At 51.9% G+C, this 21,325-nt stretch overlaps 1 protein-coding gene across 2 annotated transcripts in view; it reads left to right on the top strand.

Moving 5' to 3' along the window:
* Nucleotides 1-21,325, top strand: part of LOC128750578 (protein kinase C beta type) — a 40,892-nt gene that overhangs the window by 9,382 nt on the left and 10,185 nt on the right. For both annotated transcript variants that reach the window (XM_053850834.1, XM_053850833.1), the window contains exons 3-11: nucleotides 7,729-7,811; nucleotides 10,342-10,453; nucleotides 10,703-10,831; nucleotides 12,705-12,861; nucleotides 12,944-13,078; nucleotides 14,105-14,201; nucleotides 15,892-16,035; nucleotides 19,946-20,119; nucleotides 20,661-20,752. In XM_053850834.1, the coding sequence (XP_053706809.1) occupies nucleotides 7,729-7,811; nucleotides 10,342-10,453; nucleotides 10,703-10,831; nucleotides 12,705-12,861; nucleotides 12,944-13,078; nucleotides 14,105-14,201; nucleotides 15,892-16,035; nucleotides 19,946-20,119; nucleotides 20,661-20,752 (1,123 nt within the window). The remainder of the gene's footprint in view (nucleotides 1-7,728; nucleotides 7,812-10,341; nucleotides 10,454-10,702; nucleotides 10,832-12,704; nucleotides 12,862-12,943; nucleotides 13,079-14,104; nucleotides 14,202-15,891; nucleotides 16,036-19,945; nucleotides 20,120-20,660; nucleotides 20,753-21,325) is intronic.

Genomic DNA, 21,325 nt, shown 5'->3' with positions numbered 1-21,325 from the left:
GGCGTGACTTCTCCCTGCAGTTTGTCTCCATTTATTCCCCAGTTTAACATACCAAAACGATGAATTAGCATCGGACAAGGAGCTTGTGAATCCGTCTCTGTTGCAGCTGCAGCCTTGACTCTCCTCACAGTTGTGTGAAAATATCCGCTTTTGAATCTTCTAACTGCTGAAAGAGCAACAGAGACTGGGACTGTTCTGGTCTGTTGCCAGGCATCGAGCAAGCTGTTGCAGACACACACACACACACTGAAAACAAAACACCAAGCTCGACGTCGCAGTAGACAAGACGCCTCAGTGTTAGATGCGCTCGCTAGTTACAGAAGTCAGTGGACATCTGTATGGGAGGAAACTGGGTTGCTGTCACACTCAGTACATGGGTTCTTTCTGAAGCTGTCAGGAGAGCATCATGAAGAAGCAAAATCCCAGGAAAACCAATGGTGCTTGGCTCATAGAAGGATCAGAGCAAAGCTCCTGACACAGGAAGAGACTTGATCGTAGAAACACACGGTACAGGAAAGAAAAGGTCTATTGATGCACGTGTAGCTGAACGAAAGCTGTTTTTCATTGGGATTTCAGAAGTAATGTGTTTGTGTGGGAAAAACGTTCGAGAAGCAGTGAACATTTTTGAATGGAAATATTGCAGACCTCTAACTCAATAGCTTGAGCAGGTAAACTCTACTGTTGAACCAGAGTGCTTGAGTCCGTCTGGACCGGGTCCTCACTTAGGCCACGTCATGCCCACCTGGTGTCGCGTGTCTCTCACTCAGCTGCAGGAGAATCCTGCAGGACTCAGGCTCCTGCTTCACAGTCCTTGACAGAGCGGTGACCTGGTGATTGGTGTGCGAGGCGTGTCTTCGTCAAGCATCCGTCAGACCGACGTAGACAAGAAGGTCATTCACTGATGAATCGTCCGTCATGCGCCCAGAAATCGATCCGGGAAGGTCGACACGTTCTGTCCTCTGAGGCCTGGAAATGTGGCCCTGATTTCATGACCCAGAACTTCAGGTCTAAGTGTTGTGGTGTTCAGTCTGTTGGGCTGATCACCGGTCCGGCGTCTGTGTCTCAGCAAAAGTCTGGTTTCAAACCCCTGAATCGAAATCAACGTGTAATTTTGGAAACTCGAGGTTTGGAGGGAACCAGTCGGGAGTTTGTGTCCTCTCCCTTGTCTTGTGTGGGTTTCCTCTTGGTATTCTGATTTCCTCCCACAGTCCAAAAGTTACAACTATAAAGACCACACCAAGGAAAAGTATCTCTTGCATGTTTTGAATATTTTTGGGGGCCGGACAAACACATGTGGCCCCCAACTCCCCACCCTGCCATGAGTCCCCCCGCAGATGAAGGCGTGGCTTCCTTCAGTTTTCCGCCGGTTTCTGGCATCAGTTTTCCTGCACTGACATTTCTTTAATGACAGAAAAGACCTTTACAAATGGCGCTGGGTGTATGATTCGATGTGTTCACTGGTGTTTGTCTCATCAGCTCGCTGGTGAATATCGACAGCTCTCCACTCTCACCCTTCGCCCTCGTTCTCCCACTCTCCCTCGCTCTCAGAATTAATCCGAACGACTGATGAAAGAGTGGATTAGTGCTCCACTGTTACATAAATGAAATGTGAGTTGTAGTGCGTCGCTGCGCTCGGTGCTCTGGGCCCTGAGGTCTGGCCTCGGGCAGCAGGTGTGTGGGGGGGGTGGGAGGCAGTGGGAGAGTGAAGAGTGAAGGAGCAGGTCAGAGAAGCCAGGTGCCTTCAGGAGTGGCACAGGAAGAGCTGTGAGGAGGAGGAGGAGGAAGAGGGCTGACTGGTACGAGACTGGGCCCTGTGCTGGTCTTGCTGAGCGAGAGTTGGGGCGCAGGCTTGGTTTTCTGTGGAGGTGAATGAAGACAGCGGGATGCAGTGAATGAGTTGAAGAAGTCTGCTGCTGGAGGTGTGAGCTGGACCACGTACATCGCTCTGGTGCCAGACTTCCTCCACGGAGCTGGCAGCCGAGCTGAGTTTGTGAAGTCAGACATACACGTTGTGTCTCCCTGGACCAAAATAGACAGGACCGTACCTTCAGTCTGAAGTCTGGGATGAGCGTGTCTGATCAGCCGCCGCGTCACTGGAACTGCTTTCCTGTTGGTGAAACGCACCCAGGCCAGGTCTGGCTGATGAAGGTTGCTCTAGCTTCATTGAAAATGAGCAAAAAATAGGAGCTGGATTTGAATTGAATTCATGTGTGAAATTTCGCTCAGGAGCAGGTTTCCTCCCAGCGAATCACACCCTTCCTGACTCTGGGAGGAAACCTTTCCCCCTCTGGGAGTGCTGAGAGAATGCCCACACAAGCAGAGCGTTGGAGCAGACCGGAGACTGGTTCAGTCCCATGCTGGAATGCAACCAGCAACCTTCTGCTTCCTGCTACTTCTGCGTGGCGTGGTTGGACTTGCATCATCTCTGCTGCTTTTCATGATCATTTTTGAAACCTTGCCATCAAAAGGCTCGGGTTTGAAAGGCTGTTTGTGGCTGATTTGCCTTTGTAGCTGCTTCGTCTCTTGTCTTACTATCATCATGTAGCAGAGGTCAGCGTGTGCCTGCCAAGAGAAATCCTCTGTGCTTTGCCTCTGATGGAAAAATCCTCTTGAAATATGACAAACGGAGAGAGTGAGTGCAGATTAGAAAGGAGGAAAAAGAGCGGGTGCGAAAGACAGAGGAGGAGTGATATGGGTGTGCTGACTCACTCTGACCCCTCTCCCTGATTCACAAGCAGCATTGTGGGTATTTATACCGCGGCGTAGGCTGTTGTTTCCCTTATATAAGTCCGTACACACGGTCAATGGCGTGTTTCTCCTCAGAATATTGACTTGTGTGCCTCCTTTCCTTTCATGCTTCTTCTGCTCTTGGCCCTGTTACTTACCTTTGAGTCTTGAGCCTCAGTCGTCGGAGCAGTTCCTGTCGACTCAGATGGTGAGATGATACGGAGGCAGAACCCGTGGTTTGTCTAGCCAGAGCCCGCCACCTTGTGAGGGGGCAGTGGTGACGGAGAGTTGGAGTCAGGATCCGTGTTTTAACTCATGAACCTTCCAAACCGCCATCATCAGGTGTGAACCTGTTTCTCACTTGTCCGTCCTTTGATCTGTGTTGGTACTTGAATGAGACTGGATTCAAATGAATATTTGGACCCAACGCCATCGCAGCAGGAGGCCCCGGGGACCCCAAAGTTCTCTGAGTTGGAAATCCTCAGGAGAACCACTTCCTGCATTTTTAGGGCCACATTCTGTGAAGGGAAGCCAGAGTTTTGTTTGTGTAGCAGCCAAACGTTATTCTTGAATTCATGATGTGTGTGAGTGGTAGTGGCCAGGCCAGGCCCGTGGGTGGCGCTGTAAAGTTCCAAGAACAAGGTCACCCAAAACTTGTTCAAGCAAGAAACCGCAGTAGCATAGCATCCCGAAGCCAGATGATCACGATCACGCTGAACTCCAGACCAACAGCAAACAAGCAAGACGGCAGAACGTGGAGGAGGAAATGAGAGTGTGGCAAATACAAATGAGGCTTTTTGCAGATTCTAACTGAAGCGGATCCCCCAGAGACTGCTCAGTGATCTCAGAGGTTTTTTTTCCCCCAAACGTTTTGTGCACCCCTGTAACAGGTGGTGGCGGTGTGGAGCAACCTGAGGCGCAGCGCTCTCTCGACACGTGCCACACGGAGGCCGAGGAGTGGATCTGTAGGTGTCTGAATCTGGGACGCATGTCGCCGCGGTGCTGGCAGCTCATTAGAGGAGGAAGCTGAGCACTAGACTCTGCCAACATCTCTCAAGATGAATGTATCGGGGGGGGCGCGCCAATGAAAGGGAAATTATATAAAGCTAGTCTCCTGCGAAGTGGCCCATTGTTGGTTACGTAATCCTGAAAATCAAGTTTGATCACTCTTCAACAGGGAGCTGTGTCTGAACGGTGGGAAATTAAGAGCAGCTCACGGAGGTCAGTGACGTGTTCGGTGGCTTTCAGACCAGAAGTAGAGGCGCTGCTCCCTGCCATGATCCAGGGCTCTGTTTGAAGCCTGGATGTCCCTCCAGCAGCACTGTGTTTCTCAGGTCAGACTGGGCGCTCTGACCTGTCAGTTACATGCCACACGCGGAGAACGTATTAACAAAGTAGAGGGACGAAAATGAAAATGGAGCTGAACATCTCAAACCACTGAAACACGAGTGTCCAAGCTCGTGCTGGGCTGGTGAGGATTCATGAAACACTGCCCTTATTCTCAGAGCTCAGTAGGGGGCGCTTTTGGTTTGAAAGTAATGGGAGGGGTCATGGAAATGCTTCTTCAAATCCAAAGCTTTTAGAGCATAGAGTGCCATCTAGTGGCTCTGGAAATGGGGAGACTGTTCTTCCTGTTGGTGCCATCGACCAGAGACCACCATAATCTGAACCATAGTGCTGTGATGATAGGGACGGGTGGTGCCCTTCCCAGTGTGTCTTGGTCTGGCAGTGCTGAGCCAAAAGATCTCGGTTTTACCGCCCAGAACCAAGGGCCAAATCCATGTATTTTCCTGTTGTAACGTCAATATGAAGACGATGCTTCAGCTTGTCTCCATGGAGACCTCTCCCCTTCCCAGTCGTACAATGGTTTGGGGTGAGCACACTACGGCCTGAATGTAGTTCAACGACGTCCATCCAAGATTGAAATCCATCTTTGGCTGAGTCCCAGCTGTTCCTCACCCGAGGCCCCCTGCAGGACAGGCAGTGGCATGTCGTCTCCTGAGGAAGGGGCTAGTGAAATGACTCCTCCTCCCTGCAGCGTGTCAACACATGCACAGTGAGGCAAGGGTGACGGGGTGAGGAGGGGAGGCTGAGGCGAAGGACTGACCAGGTGTCAACCGAATCCAGTGCTGAAACTCAAAGCTCAGAGCTGTCTGTCTGCCTGCCTGCCTGCGTCAGATTGGCTTACTGGCCTGAGCTGTGTCGTGTTACAGAACGGCCACAGCGGCGCTGCGGAGCCCAGCGTGATGATGCGCCATGCTAATGAGTCTTTAGCTGCCTGGTTGCGCGCGTGGCTGCGGTGCATGGATATTTAATGGCTGTGATCAATAATGAAGACACTCCGGCTCGGCGCCGTGCTGCCAAGAGATCAGGCCGGCGAGAGGTCATGGTGGAGCAATGGGGGAGGGAGGGTCAGCGATACTGTCAGGGAACGTGATTTATGTTGGACCTGCACTGGAATCTGAAGCGCTCAGACTGAATTGTTCTAGGTCAGTGACTCTTAACCATAGGGCTGGGGCCCATGGTTTGGCCATGAGCGCCCCCTAGAGGGCCACCAGAAGTGTTTAGTTTTTTTGCCTCTGGGCCGTGAGACGCTCAGTTTTAATACATGAGCCACATATGGTGGCAGTAGTGTGTCACTGAATGGACTTGACAGCTGCAGATCTGTGATAGTTACCAACTATGGAGAAGTTCTTGGAAAGAAAAAAAAGAAAAAAAAAAAGGAAGTTAAAAGTAAAAACTGTTCATGAAAGCACGTGTTCAAGCAGTTTTGAAAATTAATTGGAACTTTTTATGGCGATTTTCATTTACACTTATGTTTTATTCTCCAAAGAAGATATATCATTTTTATTTTATGATATTTAGACATGGTTTTATTATATTTTATTCAGAATTTTATTCAGTTTTTCCAATTTTCTCAACAGTTTGCATGAAGTGTATTTTTTCCTTTTTTTCTTTAGTACATTTGACGAATATGACTTTCACCTGCTTCTGCTGCTGGTTGGACTTTTCGATGACAAATATCTTCCCAATGATAACATGATTTCATATAATTTCACAAGGTTTTGGTTTGTTTACGTGGAAGTAGATTAAATATGGTTATTGATCACAAATAAAATCAAGACTCATGAATCAGTTCTGTTGCTGGAATGGGTCCCGGCCCATTAGTTCTGTGAAAGGTGGGCCCCAGATCAGAAAGGTTGAGAACCCCTGCTCTAGGTCACTGCATCCAGACCAGTCAGAACCTCAGGGGCCTCTCTAGCTCAGACAGTCCCTCCCACCTCGGTCTTTGGCTCGGCAGCTGCCGTGTGCATCCCTCCACACAGAGGTGGCATCTCTTCATCCCTCAGGGAAGTGGAGTGGCAAGCTTCTCTCAATGAGTCCCACTTTACTCCATACGTCGGTGCGCAGCCGTCACTCGTGGCTGTCGCTGACTCTGAAACATCATGTGGCTACAGAAGGCTGCACCCAGAGCTCCACATCAAAGGCTCTTTCTTCTCCATCCATTTGTCCAGGGGCTGCATGCCAGAACCTCTCATCACGACATGATTGGAAGACAATACAGCGTGATATCACAGTAACTTGATTGTATTTATTTCTTTTTTTAGTATTGAGAGTCAAATGCAGTTTTACATACAGAGTGCCTTTTTAACCTTTCATTCTGTGGAAACATGGATCTCCATGGATATCAGAGTAAGCCCATGTTTTAGACCATAGCCATGAGCTCAGGACTGGAGCCCTGGTGGGCCCAGGGTCATGCCTCTGCTGTGAGTCTCACTTGTGTGTAGCTGATGTGAGTGCGAGCTGCTAGGGACTCGCACTTCCGTGTGTGAGCGTGTGGTAAAGCACCATGTTTTCATGCACGTGGGGATCTAGAGTTACAGGTGGAAACCACAACGGCGCACCAGACCACATCAATCTGCTCATTTCGCTTGAGTCAAAGAGTATTTTTCCACGACTGACTTTGGGCCCCCCCCCCCCGCGAGGGATCGCTGTGTTTTGGTTTGGGATTTGGCGTCCGCCACATGCGGCACAGCCATATGTGCGTGAAGCTCCCTGCATGGCTGGTGGATTCTGGGGCCACGTTACTGGAATGAGTGGGCGCTTCATACTTGAGTGTGTGTGTGTGTGTGTTGGATGGTTGCGGTGAGTGGGCGGTGTGACCAAAGAGAGGATGTTGTGTGGGAGTGAAGCACCATTGAGCTGCACATGCTCCGTGTGAACATGACTGTGTTAGTGTGTGTGTAAATTTAGCAGCTCTGAACTCAAGTCAGGTGATCAGGACTTGAGCTGAGCTGATGGAGACGTGGCGTGGAGGTCACGTGATCAGCAGTGTTCATCACTCAGGGGCACCATCGCGATTCAGACAGTCTGGTAACATTGCTCATTGAACTCAGTTGAATTACACTTTGGCTCGAACCTGAGGCCGAGACCAGCAGACACCAGGTTCTGGGTCTGTTCTGAAGAGGTGAATGTGTGTGTCAGTCGGAGGAAGAGACCTGGGTCCTTCAGTTGAGTTTGAGGTAATCAACTCCACCAGACCTGTGGAGCTTGAAGAGACGCAGAGAGAGACCAAATAAAAGCAAATAATGGTGCTGTCACTGCAGAGAGCACCGTCAATGTCAACATGTGTGCATGGAGTGCTGAGAGTCTGAGTCCAGTCCAAACAACTGGACAGATGAGGGCGGTGGGACTCATGCGAGTGCTTCAGTCGTCGTGTTCGAAAACCTCCGACCCTTTCCTGTTGCGTCTTCAGTGATCGACATGGTGGTGAGGAGTTACCTGAGGAAGGGGGTGACTGTCGGCACCAGGTTGGACGTCAGATTCCAGACATTTAAGAGCAGCGTGGGCCTGTGAGTCACTCGCAGCGTGTGGGAGATGGAAGACGGAGTCTGGGCCTCCACCAGGCTGAAGTCTGCTCCGCTCATCAGATCAGAGGACAAAAGTGTCTGACTGATCGTGTCCCCCAGCCACTAACGCGCCTCTCTCTGCTCTCCACAGTCTGCTGTTTCGTGGTCCACAAGCGCTGTCATGAGTTTGTCACCTTCTCCTGTCCTGGTGCCGATAAAGGACCCGATTCAGACGTGAGTACCGCCTCCTTCACTCCGGGCGTCGGGAAGTCAGCATTGACCCAGGGCTCAAAGGTCATACAGGGGGCAGAACAAAGGGATGTGTGTTTGTATTGATGCTCCAGGTCCCAAGAGCCTCCTCAGGAAAGAGACACCACCGGCAGCTTCTGTTGGCCCTTGAGAAGAGGGGTTGAACCGAGGGGCCACAGCTCTATCAGACTGGTGCTGGAGGCTAACCTTAGCATCCAGTATCTGATGGTTAAAAGGTCCTCCCTCAGCATCGTCTTCTTCCCACATGGAGGGTCTTGGGGCTCACAGGAGTGGGTCAGGCCGGGCTTCAGGATCATGACTGGGACTCAAGAGTCTGTCTGCAGCGCAGGGGACGTGAGTTAGAGCAGCCACACGCTGGACCTGTGTCCACCCCTCGACAGTCTCCGCTCTCCCCTGAGCAACACCACCTTCACCTCCCGCACCCCGAGCCAGTCTGCCGCCCCGATGGGTGGGTGACCAGCCTCCCCAGCTCCTTGGCTCAGCAGCTGGTCACAGGCGGCGGAGCCGTTTCCGTCAGGTGACAGTTTGAGCGGGGTCAAAGTGCCCTGGCTTGACAGAGCCGTGCGGCTCAGCTCCAGCAGACCTGCTGCTCCTCCAGAGTCCAGGTGAATCTGCTGGTCTGAGCCAACCTCCGGCTGCACGGCAGGATGCTCTGGTCTGTCCTGGTGTTGTGGAGTGGACTTGGCAGTGTCTCGCGTGGCCTGGGTCCTGCATCCTGGGACAAATCCGATCCACCTCCTCTGCATCAAAATGGCCTCCAGATGATGAAGGAACTGCCGAGTCATGACTCGTGCTCCACCTCTCTCTGGGTCCAGCCTGTGGAGGATCCAGCCGAGGACAGCTGATGGATGTTCGGAGGGAGAGTGGCGTGATGTCACCCTCCCCCCCGGGCTTCAGGTGTGAGTCTATTATAGAGCTGGGCTAATTGGCTGCACGTCCTGGGGGAGCAGCTCGTCTAATGAAGCCTACATTTCTGGCGTGACGCAACCCGCCGCTGTTTCACGGATGGTCGTGTTGCTGAGCTCCACTTCAACACCGGACAGAGAAATGTGGCCCCGGCTGACCCCCGTCACGGCGCTGACCTCTGCAACGCCTCACCGGAGGAAAAACCTGTGGCGCGGCCTGTTGACACGAACATGGTGGGTTTGAATCCCAGTCACGTGTGAAGGTTTCCTCCAGGCGCTCCGATTTCCAGTCATGACTGTAGACAGTCTGTGACAGACCTGCCCCCCCCACACCCTGCCCATACCCCCTCACCCCGGGTAGCTGGGAGCTGTCCCAACACGCTGAACTTGTCATAATCCACGAAGAGGAAGACTAGCTCTCTTCTGACTTCAGCTCCTCCTTCCCTCCAATAGTTTCCCCTTCCCTCCAATAGTTTCTCATCAACCGTCGCTGTGATCCTGACCCACTTGAAGGGGTGAGATGGTCATGTGACGTCGTGTGTCAAACCTGCTGGTTCAGTGATGCTTGGTGGGTTGTTTACTAGCGTTAGCTCCCTGAAACGAAAGCTTGGTGAGATGCAGCAGATGCAGGTGCTGGAGTTGAGCATCGAGTGAGGATCAGATGTTCTCATCACTCATTTACACACCTGACAGGATGCGTTCATCATCGTTAGATCTCTATTAAAGTCCAATTAGCAGCAGAAGAAAGCAGTTTATCTCCCTTATGATTGTGTTTTTTCCCTTTTGGCAGGTCCCCACAAGTTTAACCCTTAATTTTAGAGTTAAAACGACAAAATAACTGGGCTTGCTCCTGGTTCAGGCCACGTGCTTTGGATGGTTAGGTTTAGGGCGAGTGCCACGCCCCCCAACCACCACCACCACCACCACCACCACCAGAGCTGGCCAGAGGAAAGAGGACGAGTCTTGCTTTAAAGATGGCCGTCGCCTGCAGCTGCGTGTCAGTCATCTGTCAGGCTGCATCATGGATGCCACGCGTGGGCTCCTGACTGATGTCTGTGGCAGGAATAATAATGGATTGAGGAGTTGGAAACACAAAGGCGTCATGATGGATGAGTCGCGTGTGTGCAAGGGCGCTACAGATGCTATGGAGGAGGCAAACACACGTCCACCCATGTCCCTCTTACTCTGAGCATGATGTTGCTCTTCAGTGGTGCAGGCTACAGTGCCTGCACCCTCTTCTTCTCCTCCGGATTTTCACCTCCGAACTGTTCCAACTGCAGATCACTGGAGCTTTGGCTGCTTGTGTTCCTCATCACAGACTCCCACCATTGTCAGGAACATAGTTGTGAGAGAACCTCAGCTGTGTGTGCTTTGACTCTCTGAACCAGAACCTTTCCTCAAATGAGTCATCGGCCCCAAATGCTGGTTTGAAAGTGGCTTCAGGCTGATATCAGACCCCGCTGCCGTCACAGGAGCTGAGTAGAGTCATTCTGTCTAGCTTCGTCTCCTCGCTCTGTGATGGCTCTCTGGCTCACCAGGGTCACATATTACACAGAAAGACATGTGGCCCTTCTGTGGTTTCTCTGCAGGACCCGAGGTCGAAGCACAAGTTCAAGATCCACACGTACTCCAGCCCCACCTTCTGTGACCACTGCGGCTCCCTGCTCTACGGCCTCATCCACCAGGGCATGCGATGCGACCGTATGTACTCCCACGCCGCTTGGCTTTATGTAACTAGATTTAATAAACATGAGCGTGAGGAGCTCCGATGTTCAGCTGTCTGGTGACGGAATCGGAGATGTAGAAACCCTCCACCTTCAGCTGCAGCTCAGCTCCCACATGCTCGGCCTCAGCTGGAGTTCAAATGTGACAGTCCTAATTGATTAGTTGTTTGAAAGCGGATTGAGTCGAACCGTGTTGTGAGTGAGACTCTTGCACGTTGGCTTCCAGACTGCATGATGAACATCCACAAGCGCTGCGTGGCCAACGTGCCCAGCCTCTGCGGCACCGACCACACGGAGAGGAGAGGTCGGATCCAGATCAGTGCCGAGATCAAGACCAACGTCCTCACTGTCACCAGTAAGTCGGCATCACACGCCCCTCTTCACTGACACACAACTTCAGCAACAGCAGGTTGCTCTCGCCTCAGACGTCACGCTGTCTTTTGTCTCCCTCTAGTGGAAGCAGGCCAGTAGTACACAATTGACCCAACCGAAACATTTCAGCCTGTTTTCTAATGAAAGCGAGCGCTTGGATGATGATGTTGTTCTCTCCAGACTCACGCGTTTGTTTCCACCTTTAGGGTTTCCACCTTTAAGTGTTTGGTCCCTCCTGTGAGGAGTTGGTTTGCTCTCTCTGCTAGTGTGGGTCGGCTCTTGCGTTATGCGTGCGTGAGTGGTTGTCTGTCCCAGTGTGGCCTGTCCAGGGTGTCCCTCGGGCACTACACTACATTTATTTTAATGATGATAAACACTTTGCGTCGTGTAATTCCTCCTTTTGCCTTCAGGTGACGTCAGAGAGCCAGGCACAAACGTGCTTGCGGCCTGTCACTTCTCAGTTTTGACAGCAGAATGTCCTTCTTCTCGTTGAAATACGATTGAGTCTCAAACTTTGGTCTGTAATAGCTGTAGGTCTTCAGGGTCGCAATATAGTCGTTAATAAACCACTTATTGACTGTTAATAAGCAGTAATACCAGTGTTGTTCAGTGCTAGAATGGTCCACGTGCTCCCTGATCTGGAGCGCGACCTTGGTGAGTCACTCTCGGCTGTGCTGTGCAGGAACCGTTGAGTTCCTCTTCTGTCTCCGTCACTGACCACCTTGTTCCCACGCTTGCGCTAGAGGGCGCTAGTGGCTCCCGTCTGCCGCAGGTGCATGACAGAAGGTGTCTGTCATGGCGTCCACGCGCAGATTGCGACTTCCTGGGGTGAAGTGCAGCGCTTCACCGACAGGGGTCAGTGTGGCGCCATCTGATCGAAACGTTTGGCTTCTCTGTCCTGAGCCTCATCACAGGGCCTCGAGCTCAGGCACCAGTCAGAGTCTCAGACGAGAGCAGCCCAGTGTGAGGTGTCATGTTTGACCTTCAGCAGCCTGAAGACTTTGGGACCAGTGAGACCCTGTTGCCGCTCCACCTGAGAGAAAGTCCACACATCTTCATACCCAGTCTCCTCTCCGCTGCCTTTAGGCACACACACACGCCTCCACATGGAGAGCCGGACATGCTCTGTGTGGTCAGCACAGGGGGCAGAGCTCAGTGTGTCACGTGCTGGAAGCTGACCGGCTGACACCAGAGCACGCACTCTTTACTGACAGGCTCCTGAGAAACTGGCTGGCATGCGACCGGGTCACTGCTCCCTGCACGGCCTGTGATGGTCACTTTAACAGGCATCATGTAATATTCACTGGCCACTGCGCCCAGGCTACTGTGCTCCACCCTTCAGAGCTGCAACATCTGCCTGATCACATGCTTCCTCTCAGGCCTCCCCTGCTGCTCCTTTTTAACTGACGTCATTCTGATTTTCCCTTCTGGTTTCTCTCCTCCTCCACTCTTTCCACCCTCATTCTATGAGGTTTGCTCTCTTCCTCCGGCCGGTTTTAGATCAGTCTGTCATCATGAAAATGACAGTGTTCTCTTGGTGTTCATTGCTTTTTCAGTGTTAGATTTTCTCTCTCCATCCATTAAATGTAAAACTCTTTTTCTGTTATTGAACCTGCCAGTTTCTTTGTCTTGTTCTGTGCGTCTGGTGTGTGAGATTATGTCTTATTTTATTAACTCCCTTGTAGTTTAGATTCTATCCCATCTTTGTGTGAACCTGTGGTGTTAGATTATCTCCTTGAGTTTGATCAACCTCTGCTTGTGTTGCCTGCTTCTCTTTATGTTGACTCCGCTCAGGCTGGTCCTCTGGACCCTCAGGTGTCTCTGTGTTTCTCACTTGGTGTCTCTCCTCTTGCCAGTCAAAGAGGCCCGGAATCTGGTTCCCATGGACCCCAACGGCCTGTCGGACCCCTACGTGAAGCTGAAACTGATCCCTGACCCGCGCAGCGAGAGCAAACAGAAGACCAAGACCATCAAGTGTTGCCTCAACCCCACCTGGAACGAGACCTTTAAATTGTAAGCTTTGACCCGGGTCCGACAACGTCACCTGGTGGAGCAGCCCTCACGGTGTGAGAACCTACCTGTGCTCTCCCTGCAGCCACTTGAAGGAGTGCGACAAGGACCGGCGCCTCTCGGTGGAGGTCTGGGACTGGGACCTGACCAGCCGCAACGACTTCATGGGCTCACTGTCCTTTGGCATCTCAGAGCTGCAGAAGCAAGGAGTGGACGGATGGTGAGATGGGAAGGAGGGGTGACGGGTGGGAGCGGGGGGGGTGAAGGTCAGTGTCTTCATGAATGCTCTGCTGCCTCCTGAGGAGAGTCTCTGCCAGAGCTTCTGTATCTGTTCTTGTTCATCTCTTCCCTCGCTCTCATCCTTTCATTTTGCTGACGCTGATGCTTGTCAGGCCTGTGAATGAGACGCCAACGTTTGAGGAAGCGCTAAGACGCTTCCCAGAGACACCAGCCGCAGTCACAGGAGCTGAGAGGGAGGCTGGGTGGAGCCGCGTCTCATCAGAGCAGGCGTTACTGCTGAAGGCAGCAGAGCAGCGTTTGGCTGTGATTCTTCAGAGGTGAAGGACTGAGCTGGGGTCCTCTGCTGACCTGACACCTGACGCGAGAACTGGTGCTGATGGAACCATTTTGTGTTTCTCTGAAAACCACCATGAGTTCAAGTGGCGTTCATGGGGTTCAAGTGATGGTTTCTAGAACAAAGTCCTGAAAGGCTTGTGCCTCGGGAGCTCATGACCATACTGCAGTGTGTCGCAGACCTCCATGTGAAGCAGAGAATGGTTCAGTAGTCCACCATTTATGATCACAAGGATGAGCTCTGACTCGTGAACATGTGCGCTTCGTGCAGTGTGCATTTGAGGTCCCCACAAGGTTCTGCCTCAATCTGAGGGTGCAGGCTTCAAAGTAAGTGGGTCTCAGTTTGGTTCTGAGTCCTTCAGGTCCCCACAAGGACAGAGAGACAGGCGTGTGTGCGAGGGGTCAGAGCACAGCATAATTCACTGTGAAATGAGTCGGAGTGGAACCATCTCCGAGGCCCGTCGCAGCTGATGTTTGGGCGACGTGAGCTCGGGTGTGGAACCAGCATTTACCAGCTCATTTCTTCCATGAAGGACAGTGAATTAGGAAATGATCATCTGATTACGGAGTTTTGGGCTTGAAATTGCAGCGTTTACAGTCGGCAGCTTCAGCTAATGGCTGCACTTAAAAGCCGTAATTTCCAAATTGAAAATGGATTTATTGTTCTTCTCAGGTTTAAGATGCTTTCCCAGGAAGAAGGCGAGTACTTCAACGTTCCCGTGGCTCCTGAAGGAGAGGAAGGCAACGAGGAGCTGCGGCAGAAGTTCGAGGTGTGTGTGTGTGTGTGTGTGTGTGTGTGTGTGTGTGTGTGTGTGTGTGTGTGTGTGTGTGTGTGTGTGTGTGTGTGTGTGTGTGTGTGTGTGTGTGTGTGTGTGTGTGTGTGTGTGTGTGTGTGTGTGTGTGTGTGTGTGTGTGTGTGTGTGTGTGTGTGAGACACTCGTCTGAGAGGCTCTCTGGGAGAGCTGTTAGCAGTTGGCAGGAAGACTTCTATCTCGTACCATCCGGTCTGGCACACTGCAGGTCCAGACGTGAGAGCCTGTGTGTGTTGCTGTGTGAGAATGTGAACCAGTCGGCCGCTGCAGGAACACACTTGGCAGAGAGGACCACCCTCCTGCTTCCCCTCCCTCTCTCCTCATGTACACATAGTACTTTCATGTGATGAAGTACACAGAGACGACTCAGAAACAAGGCTCACCGGGAACCCTCAGTCAAGCAGCTTGCGTCCTCTCAGGATTCTCCCCAACACTGATGCCCTCGGTTGTCAAATGGGACAGCAGGTGGCGCTGGCGCTACAGACACAGATGTTAGACCAGAACCAAAAATGTTCCTGGAACTGGCTGTGTCGTCCTCACTGGCATGGTGCCACCAGAGTTAGCATGGTGCCAGCAACATTAGCATGATGCTACCAGAGCTAGCATGGTGCCACCAACATTAGCATGGTGCCACCAGAGCCAGCATGGTACCACCAACACTAGCATGGTGCCACCAACATTAGCATGGTGCCACCAGAGCCAGCATGGTACCACCAACACTAGCATGGTGCCACCAACATTAGCATGGTGCCACCAACACTAGCATGGTGCCACCAACATTAGCATGGTGCCGCCAACTCTAGCAAGGTGCCCAGTTTCACCAACTCAAAAGTAGTGTCTCGCCTCAGTCTGGTGCAGCTGAATCGTGTTTGCCCCTCTGAAAAACAGGAAGACTTCTGGGTCAGCCTCTCTGGCAGAAACCAACAGCTTTTTGAAGTCAAGTCGGCAAAAAGTCGACGACTCAGGAAGTGAGACAGATGTCAGCGATGTCATCTTCCTGCGTTAGTAGATCCATCACTGTCAAAGTGCTGAGCTGAGGACTGTGAATGAATGAACATCATCCCTCCATCTTCCCTCCCTGTTTCCTTCTCTCAGGGATTCTGTCCTCTGTCACCTTCAGCGCCCCCTTGTGTGCTTCTCTCCATCTGTTTTTCATTCCCTCCATCTCCTCAAGGTCACGGTCCTCAGATGTTCTGTGAGACTGGCTCTCTGGGGAAGTGTGCCGACACACACACACACACACACACACACACACACACACACACACACACACACACACACACTCTCTCTCTCTCTCTCAGGGTGAAGCTGTCATTTAGTTTGCCCGGAGAAACAGACGCATGTTTTAATAAACAAATCCGTCACACATGTTCAAATGGATGTGAGATGGACCACAGCGCCCTCTAGGTGGGGGCCATAACAACGGGACCGCCTACTTGATAACAGTGAACTAACATATAATTACAGTCTGGTGAGCTCAATGGTGATGTGAGGTCATATTCCTCCAGACCAAGGGCCGTGTTGGCAGAGAGGCATGTGAGCGCTGTTCTGCTCAACAACATACCGGGAACACCACCGGGGCCTGAGGGGAAGAAAGCTTATGAACCCTGAGTAACGGCATGTCTCCATGTCTGTCTTCCTGATGTAGAGGGCGAAAATCGGCCCGGGGAAGAACACTGAGGGCAAATCGGCAAACGCAGCCTCCAGGTTCGACTCCAACGGCAACCAGGATCGAATGAAGCTGTCTGACTTCAACTTCCTCATGGTTTTGGGCAAAGGAAGCTTCGGCAAGGTAAGAGAGGAGTGATGTGACACCTCAGAGAAGAGCAGTGCGCTGACCAGGTCACGTGGAGGTCAGGTGGAGCAGGATAGTTCTAGTTCTGACAGTGGTTCTTCTTATCTTGATCCTGGTCCGGAGGGTCTAGGTCGCTGGCAGAACGTGATGCTGGCATCCTCCAGACTCGCCATGTTGTCATGTGTCCGATCTTTAAGTCACCGCAGATGATTTGGCCTCGGGGCCTCCAGTCAGACATGTGCTCTTTAACCTCTGGGATCTGGTCACCCTCCCTGATCAGTGCGTCTGATTTGGTCTTTCATCTCTGTGGGTCCGCCGCTGGATTGTGGTCCGAGCATGTGGCGGCTGGAAGATCCGGCTCCGTCTCCAGATTGGGCGTGGGTCGGGTCAGAATCTGCTTGCCACTCTCAATGGCCAGCCATCAGTGGGTCTGAACTTAGTGCTCCACCGAGTCTCAAGGGGCCACCAGGACTTCCTCCTCACTCCTCCTCTTCTCCACCGTGTCCGTGAGCCTCCCTTCCTCTTCATCCTCACCACACGCGACTGGTGAGGATGAAGTGAGGATGATGCTTTAGGCTTCCCGCTGAGTGTTGTCGGCCTTGGCAACCTTGAACGACCTTCAGATGTTTTCATGTGTTTGAGGCGGGACTGGGCATCAGTGAACATCCCGGTGAACTGGAGGAAGGTGGGGGACTCGTGGCGAGCGAGGGTGAGGGGGTGAGTGATCCATCTTGGTTCAAGCGAGGAACGGAATCGACAGGAAGCATCCGAGCTGAAGCGAGGGAAGATGGAAAGGTGAGAGACGAGGAGGACGGGTGTGACGAGCGAGGGATGACAACATGAATGAGCTGAGAGAGGTGGAAAAAAAATGTCAGTGTGAATGAAGTGGGGGAGAGGAGGGGTGCACCTTGGCGACGGAAGACTGACATGAATGAAAATGGAGGCAGGGAAGAGAGAAAGAAGGGAGGAGGGAGAAAATTGGGTAAATGTTGGGGAGAGAAGGAACAAGTGACACAGAGAGAGACAGAGGGAGGGAGAGACAGCATTGTCTGTGAGGCGACCTGTGCGCCAGCTGCTTGTTTCCATGGTAACAGGCTTTTAAAGCCACACTGGTACATCAATGTGGAGAAGGGAAGTCAAGGGTCTGTCGTTCTGGAATATCCAGCAACACTGTTGCTCACACACACAAGCACGCATGTGCTTGTCTCTCTATCCTTGTGAGGACCTCTCAGGGCCATCACCCAAAACCTAACCATCCGAAACACATGGCTAACCTTAATCTCGATTATATTTTTGATGTTTTCACCCTCAAAACACACACTGTATGGACCAGCCTAAATATCCTCACAAGTCAGTGTCTTGTCAATGATTGGTCCACGTGAGGATATTAGTACATGTACAGACACACACACACACACAGCGGTGCTGACACAAGCGACGGATCAACGCGAGCGACACAAGTGTGTGCGTGGGAGGCTCGTACCTTCAGAGCAGATCTTCTGCCTCTGTGCTTCAGAATATCTGCATCATAAGACTGCTGCACACGCACGCACGCACGCACGCACGCCCCAGTGTGGTGAGGTCCCCTCACGTGAGGCTTCATCATCTTCATCTCAAACGAACAGTGTGGAGTGTCTGTCTGTGTCACCATCCTCTCCCTGCTCTCCACTCAGACCATGGGCTCAGAGCACTGAAGCTGCAGAAGCCAGTGTTGAGGTCACGCAGCGACCGACTTCCATCCCTCTTCTGGAAGATTCTGCATCAGTGACTGAGTTATGATCAGCTGGTCATGCATCAGAGGTCATGATGAATATGGTGCAGAGTTCGTCGGCCAGCTTTGGCCCCTGGGACCCGAGTTTGGTAGCACCTCGGTTCCTGAGTCCAGCTGGACAAGCTCTGTGTGGAGTTCTTCCTCTTCTGTGCTTGTGTGGGTTTCCTCTGGGTGCTCTAACAGTCCAAAGTCCAAAGCCTATGGAGATGGATGGGACTGGTCCAGGGTGTCCCCTGCTTCTGGCCTCAGGTAGCTGCCCTCCAGACCCCTGTCATTTGTCTGACTTGTGCATGAACATGTGATGTTCCAAGTGTTGGATGAGTCAAGGAGGGAGGAGCTGTGATTTTCAGCTGAGCTCTTTGGAGGTGAAGACTCCACAAACAGCTGCAAGGTTAATGCTTCTTCGTCTCTGAAGTGAGTTTAGGCTTCATGGACTGTGACGGAGCAAAGAACAAATGATTCATGACGTGAAGAAACCAAACTCACCTCTGCTACTTTCCTTCATGAATTTCCCTCCAAAGTCGGCGTGAATTTACCGCTGCGCCACTTCCAACCCGTGACAGTTAATAATCCCAGGACGGCTCCTCCGTCTGACCCTCCATCTCACGTACAGAAGCGCCTGGAGTCACTCAGATGACCTGGACTCCTGAAGACACACCCTGAGGTGCCTTCACCATTTATTACCCATCTACAGGTTATGTGCTCCTGAATACAAACCCGCGCCGGTTCATGGACCGTCACCATGGACGGGCTCAGTCTGTGTCCAGCTCATGACGGTGAGCTGACACGCTCGTCGGGTCACGCCTCCTCATCACTCCATCACACACGGGTCGGTGGAGCAGACGAAGCTCCGTCCTTTATTTGGCTCCCTTTTTATGCAAATGAACAAAAGTAATGTTATAAAAAGTTGAAATAGCTTTTAGTCAAGGTCCCAAAACTCAATTAGCCCGGTGGGTTTCGACACACGCTCGTGTCAGAGTTTTTAATTGAAAGCTCAGTCACTTTCTGAGGGTCCTTCACGCACAGATGTTTGGAGATAAACGCTGAGTAATTCCCACTTTAAGAGCCTTGACAATCATTTTGGAGGTAATTTGGTTTCAAATGTCTCTGGCTGGAGACAGTGTCCAGGACTGATCTGACCGGATGTTCTCGGAGACTCCGGCGGGAACATCTGCTTGTGTTCCGTGGCTTTCGCTTTTGCCTCACTGTGGGGAGTTTCGGTGCAGGACAGTGAGAACTTGAGTGAGTCAGGGAGAAAGTTGGAATGACACTGCCGGATTAAAGCGCTCGTCCTCTTCAGATTAGCTGTGTCTGTGAAGGACACTTTAAAGAAACACGTATAATTAAGCAGTAAATAGTGGCTGAATCGCCTCCGACGCTGCTGCTCTTGCTGTGCGTCTCCTCTTTTGTGTTCGTTATCTCTCCTGTCTTCTCCCGCTCAGGTGACCTAAATGATGATTCAGCACTCTGTGACTGACTGAAACGTGCTTCATCACTCTCCTCCTTTATCTGGGCCTATTAAAGTTCCCGTCTCTGTTCTCCTCAAAGCCTGCTTGATCTCCACCGGCGTCCAGAGGATGTCATTTGGTGACGTGTGTGGAGGGGGCCGGGAAGATGGCGGGTCACCGCTGCCACCCCTGGCATCTGGCCACGCATCGTCTCGGCGGCAGATGCTTGTGGACACATTGTAACAGTTACCTTGAGCTCCTCCTGCTGCGATGCTCGAGAGACAGCTGTGTAGTTGGAAGCAGAAGGAACTGGTTCAGTCTCTCAGTCAGAGTGAGACCACCAGGCTGCTCAGTCCCATCACACCACCTGAAAATATCTGCACTGGCAGAAAAGTCAGAACCATTCACACCTGCACTATTTTTGGACTGTGGGAGGAAACCGGAGTGCCTGGAGTAAACTTGCACAGTGAGATGTGAAGCGAATGAAATGTATTCTCTCACTTTCAAACTGACCGGTCCTACTGAGTCTGTCTCAGAAAGTCTGAGTCAATCCGATGATGATCCGGTGATGCTTGTCAGTGAAGAGCCGCCAGCCCTCGCTGTGTTTGCTCTGCGGTTCAGAGAATCCAGGGCTCTGCTCCGTGAACATTGCTTGTGCGGAAGCTCTCACATTCCTCCTCCTCTGCAGGTGATGCTGGCTGAACGGAAAGGAACAGATGACCTCTACGCCATTAAGATTCTGAAGAAGGACGTGGTGATCCAGGACGATGATGTGGAGTGCACCATGGTGGAGAAGAGAGTGCTGGCTCTAGCGGGGAAGCCTCCCTTCCTAACTCAACTCCACTCCACGTTCCAGACCATGGTGGGTGGCACGTGCATGGTGCTGTAGTTAGTGAAGCGTTAACTGTTGCAGTGCATCATGGGAGTGCTTCTACTGGCAGATGGTGAGGAACTAACTTGTGCTTGACCAATAAAGAGGCTCAGTCTGTGGAGCTTGGACAGGAGCAGCAGCTCGGGCTGAAGTCTTCTCTATTCAAGTGTCTTGATCACGTCCAGCTCACCTGGATCAATGTGCTGGGTAGCCAAAACATAATGACCACCTGTGTAATTGTATAGTTGTGTTGCTGCCATCACATCAGAACTGCAGGTGGTGGGGCCCCTCCGGCCCTCATGTAGTCGCAGTCACGCACTCGTCCCACGGTCTGGTGTTATTGCCAATCTCTGCAGATATTGTCTCAGAATAGGCTCCTGAATTGTTTTGCCTTGGCGACGACCTTTCCTCACCACTTCCATTTCCAGCTGCTCCTCAATTCCTGCCTTTTCTCTTCCAGCTTGACCCCTAATCCCAGCCAAGCTGCCCCTCTGTTCACTCTCGTGTGACACCCCTTCTCTTCCCCCTGCAGGACCGACTCTATTTTGTCATGGAGTACATCAACGGCGGAGATCTCATGTACCAGATCCAGCAAGTCGGCAAGTTCAAAGAGCCGCACGCTGTGTGAGTCAACCTTTCCTGCTCTCACTGGAGCTGCTGCTGAGATGGTTCACCATCATGAGATGTTTGGATTGATCAAGTCTTGCTGACAAGTGGCTCACCGTCAGAATCTTTGTGCTCAGACACTCCGCACATTCACAGCCGAGTCTCGTGCTTTAGCACTTATTAGGCTTCTGAGAACCAAGACTCTGGAACAGTCTCACAGTGACCAGTTTGCTGAGACTAGAGGGCAGTCATGAGGGTCTGGCTGCGGTGCAGATTTTCCAGTGTTTATAACACAATATGAAGCGTTGAATGATTTTTAGTTTGCAAGCTGGTGTTTGCTTGATGGGAGGGAGAGACCACCAGGCTGCTCAGTCCTACCTCTCCAGCTGGAAACACCTGGAGCTCAGCTTCTCAGCTGGTGGCTGACTGAAACCATGGTGGTGAGAGTTGCCAGTGCGAGTCTGGAAAACAGTTCCCAGTTCAGGTTTATCATCTCCATTTGATTGTTCCCGGTGATGAAGTCAAGACCGCTGCTTGTGCCTTAAACCTCATGAGCTCAGCCGTAGTGGATAACTGCCTGATATGTAACCA

Source organism: Synchiropus splendidus, chromosome 19, assembly GCF_027744825.2.
Source record: "Synchiropus splendidus isolate RoL2022-P1 chromosome 19, RoL_Sspl_1.0, whole genome shotgun sequence".
Taxonomy (NCBI): Eukaryota; Metazoa; Chordata; class Actinopteri; order Syngnathiformes; family Callionymidae; genus Synchiropus; species Synchiropus splendidus.
This window is presented reverse-complemented; position numbering and strand designations above follow the sequence as displayed.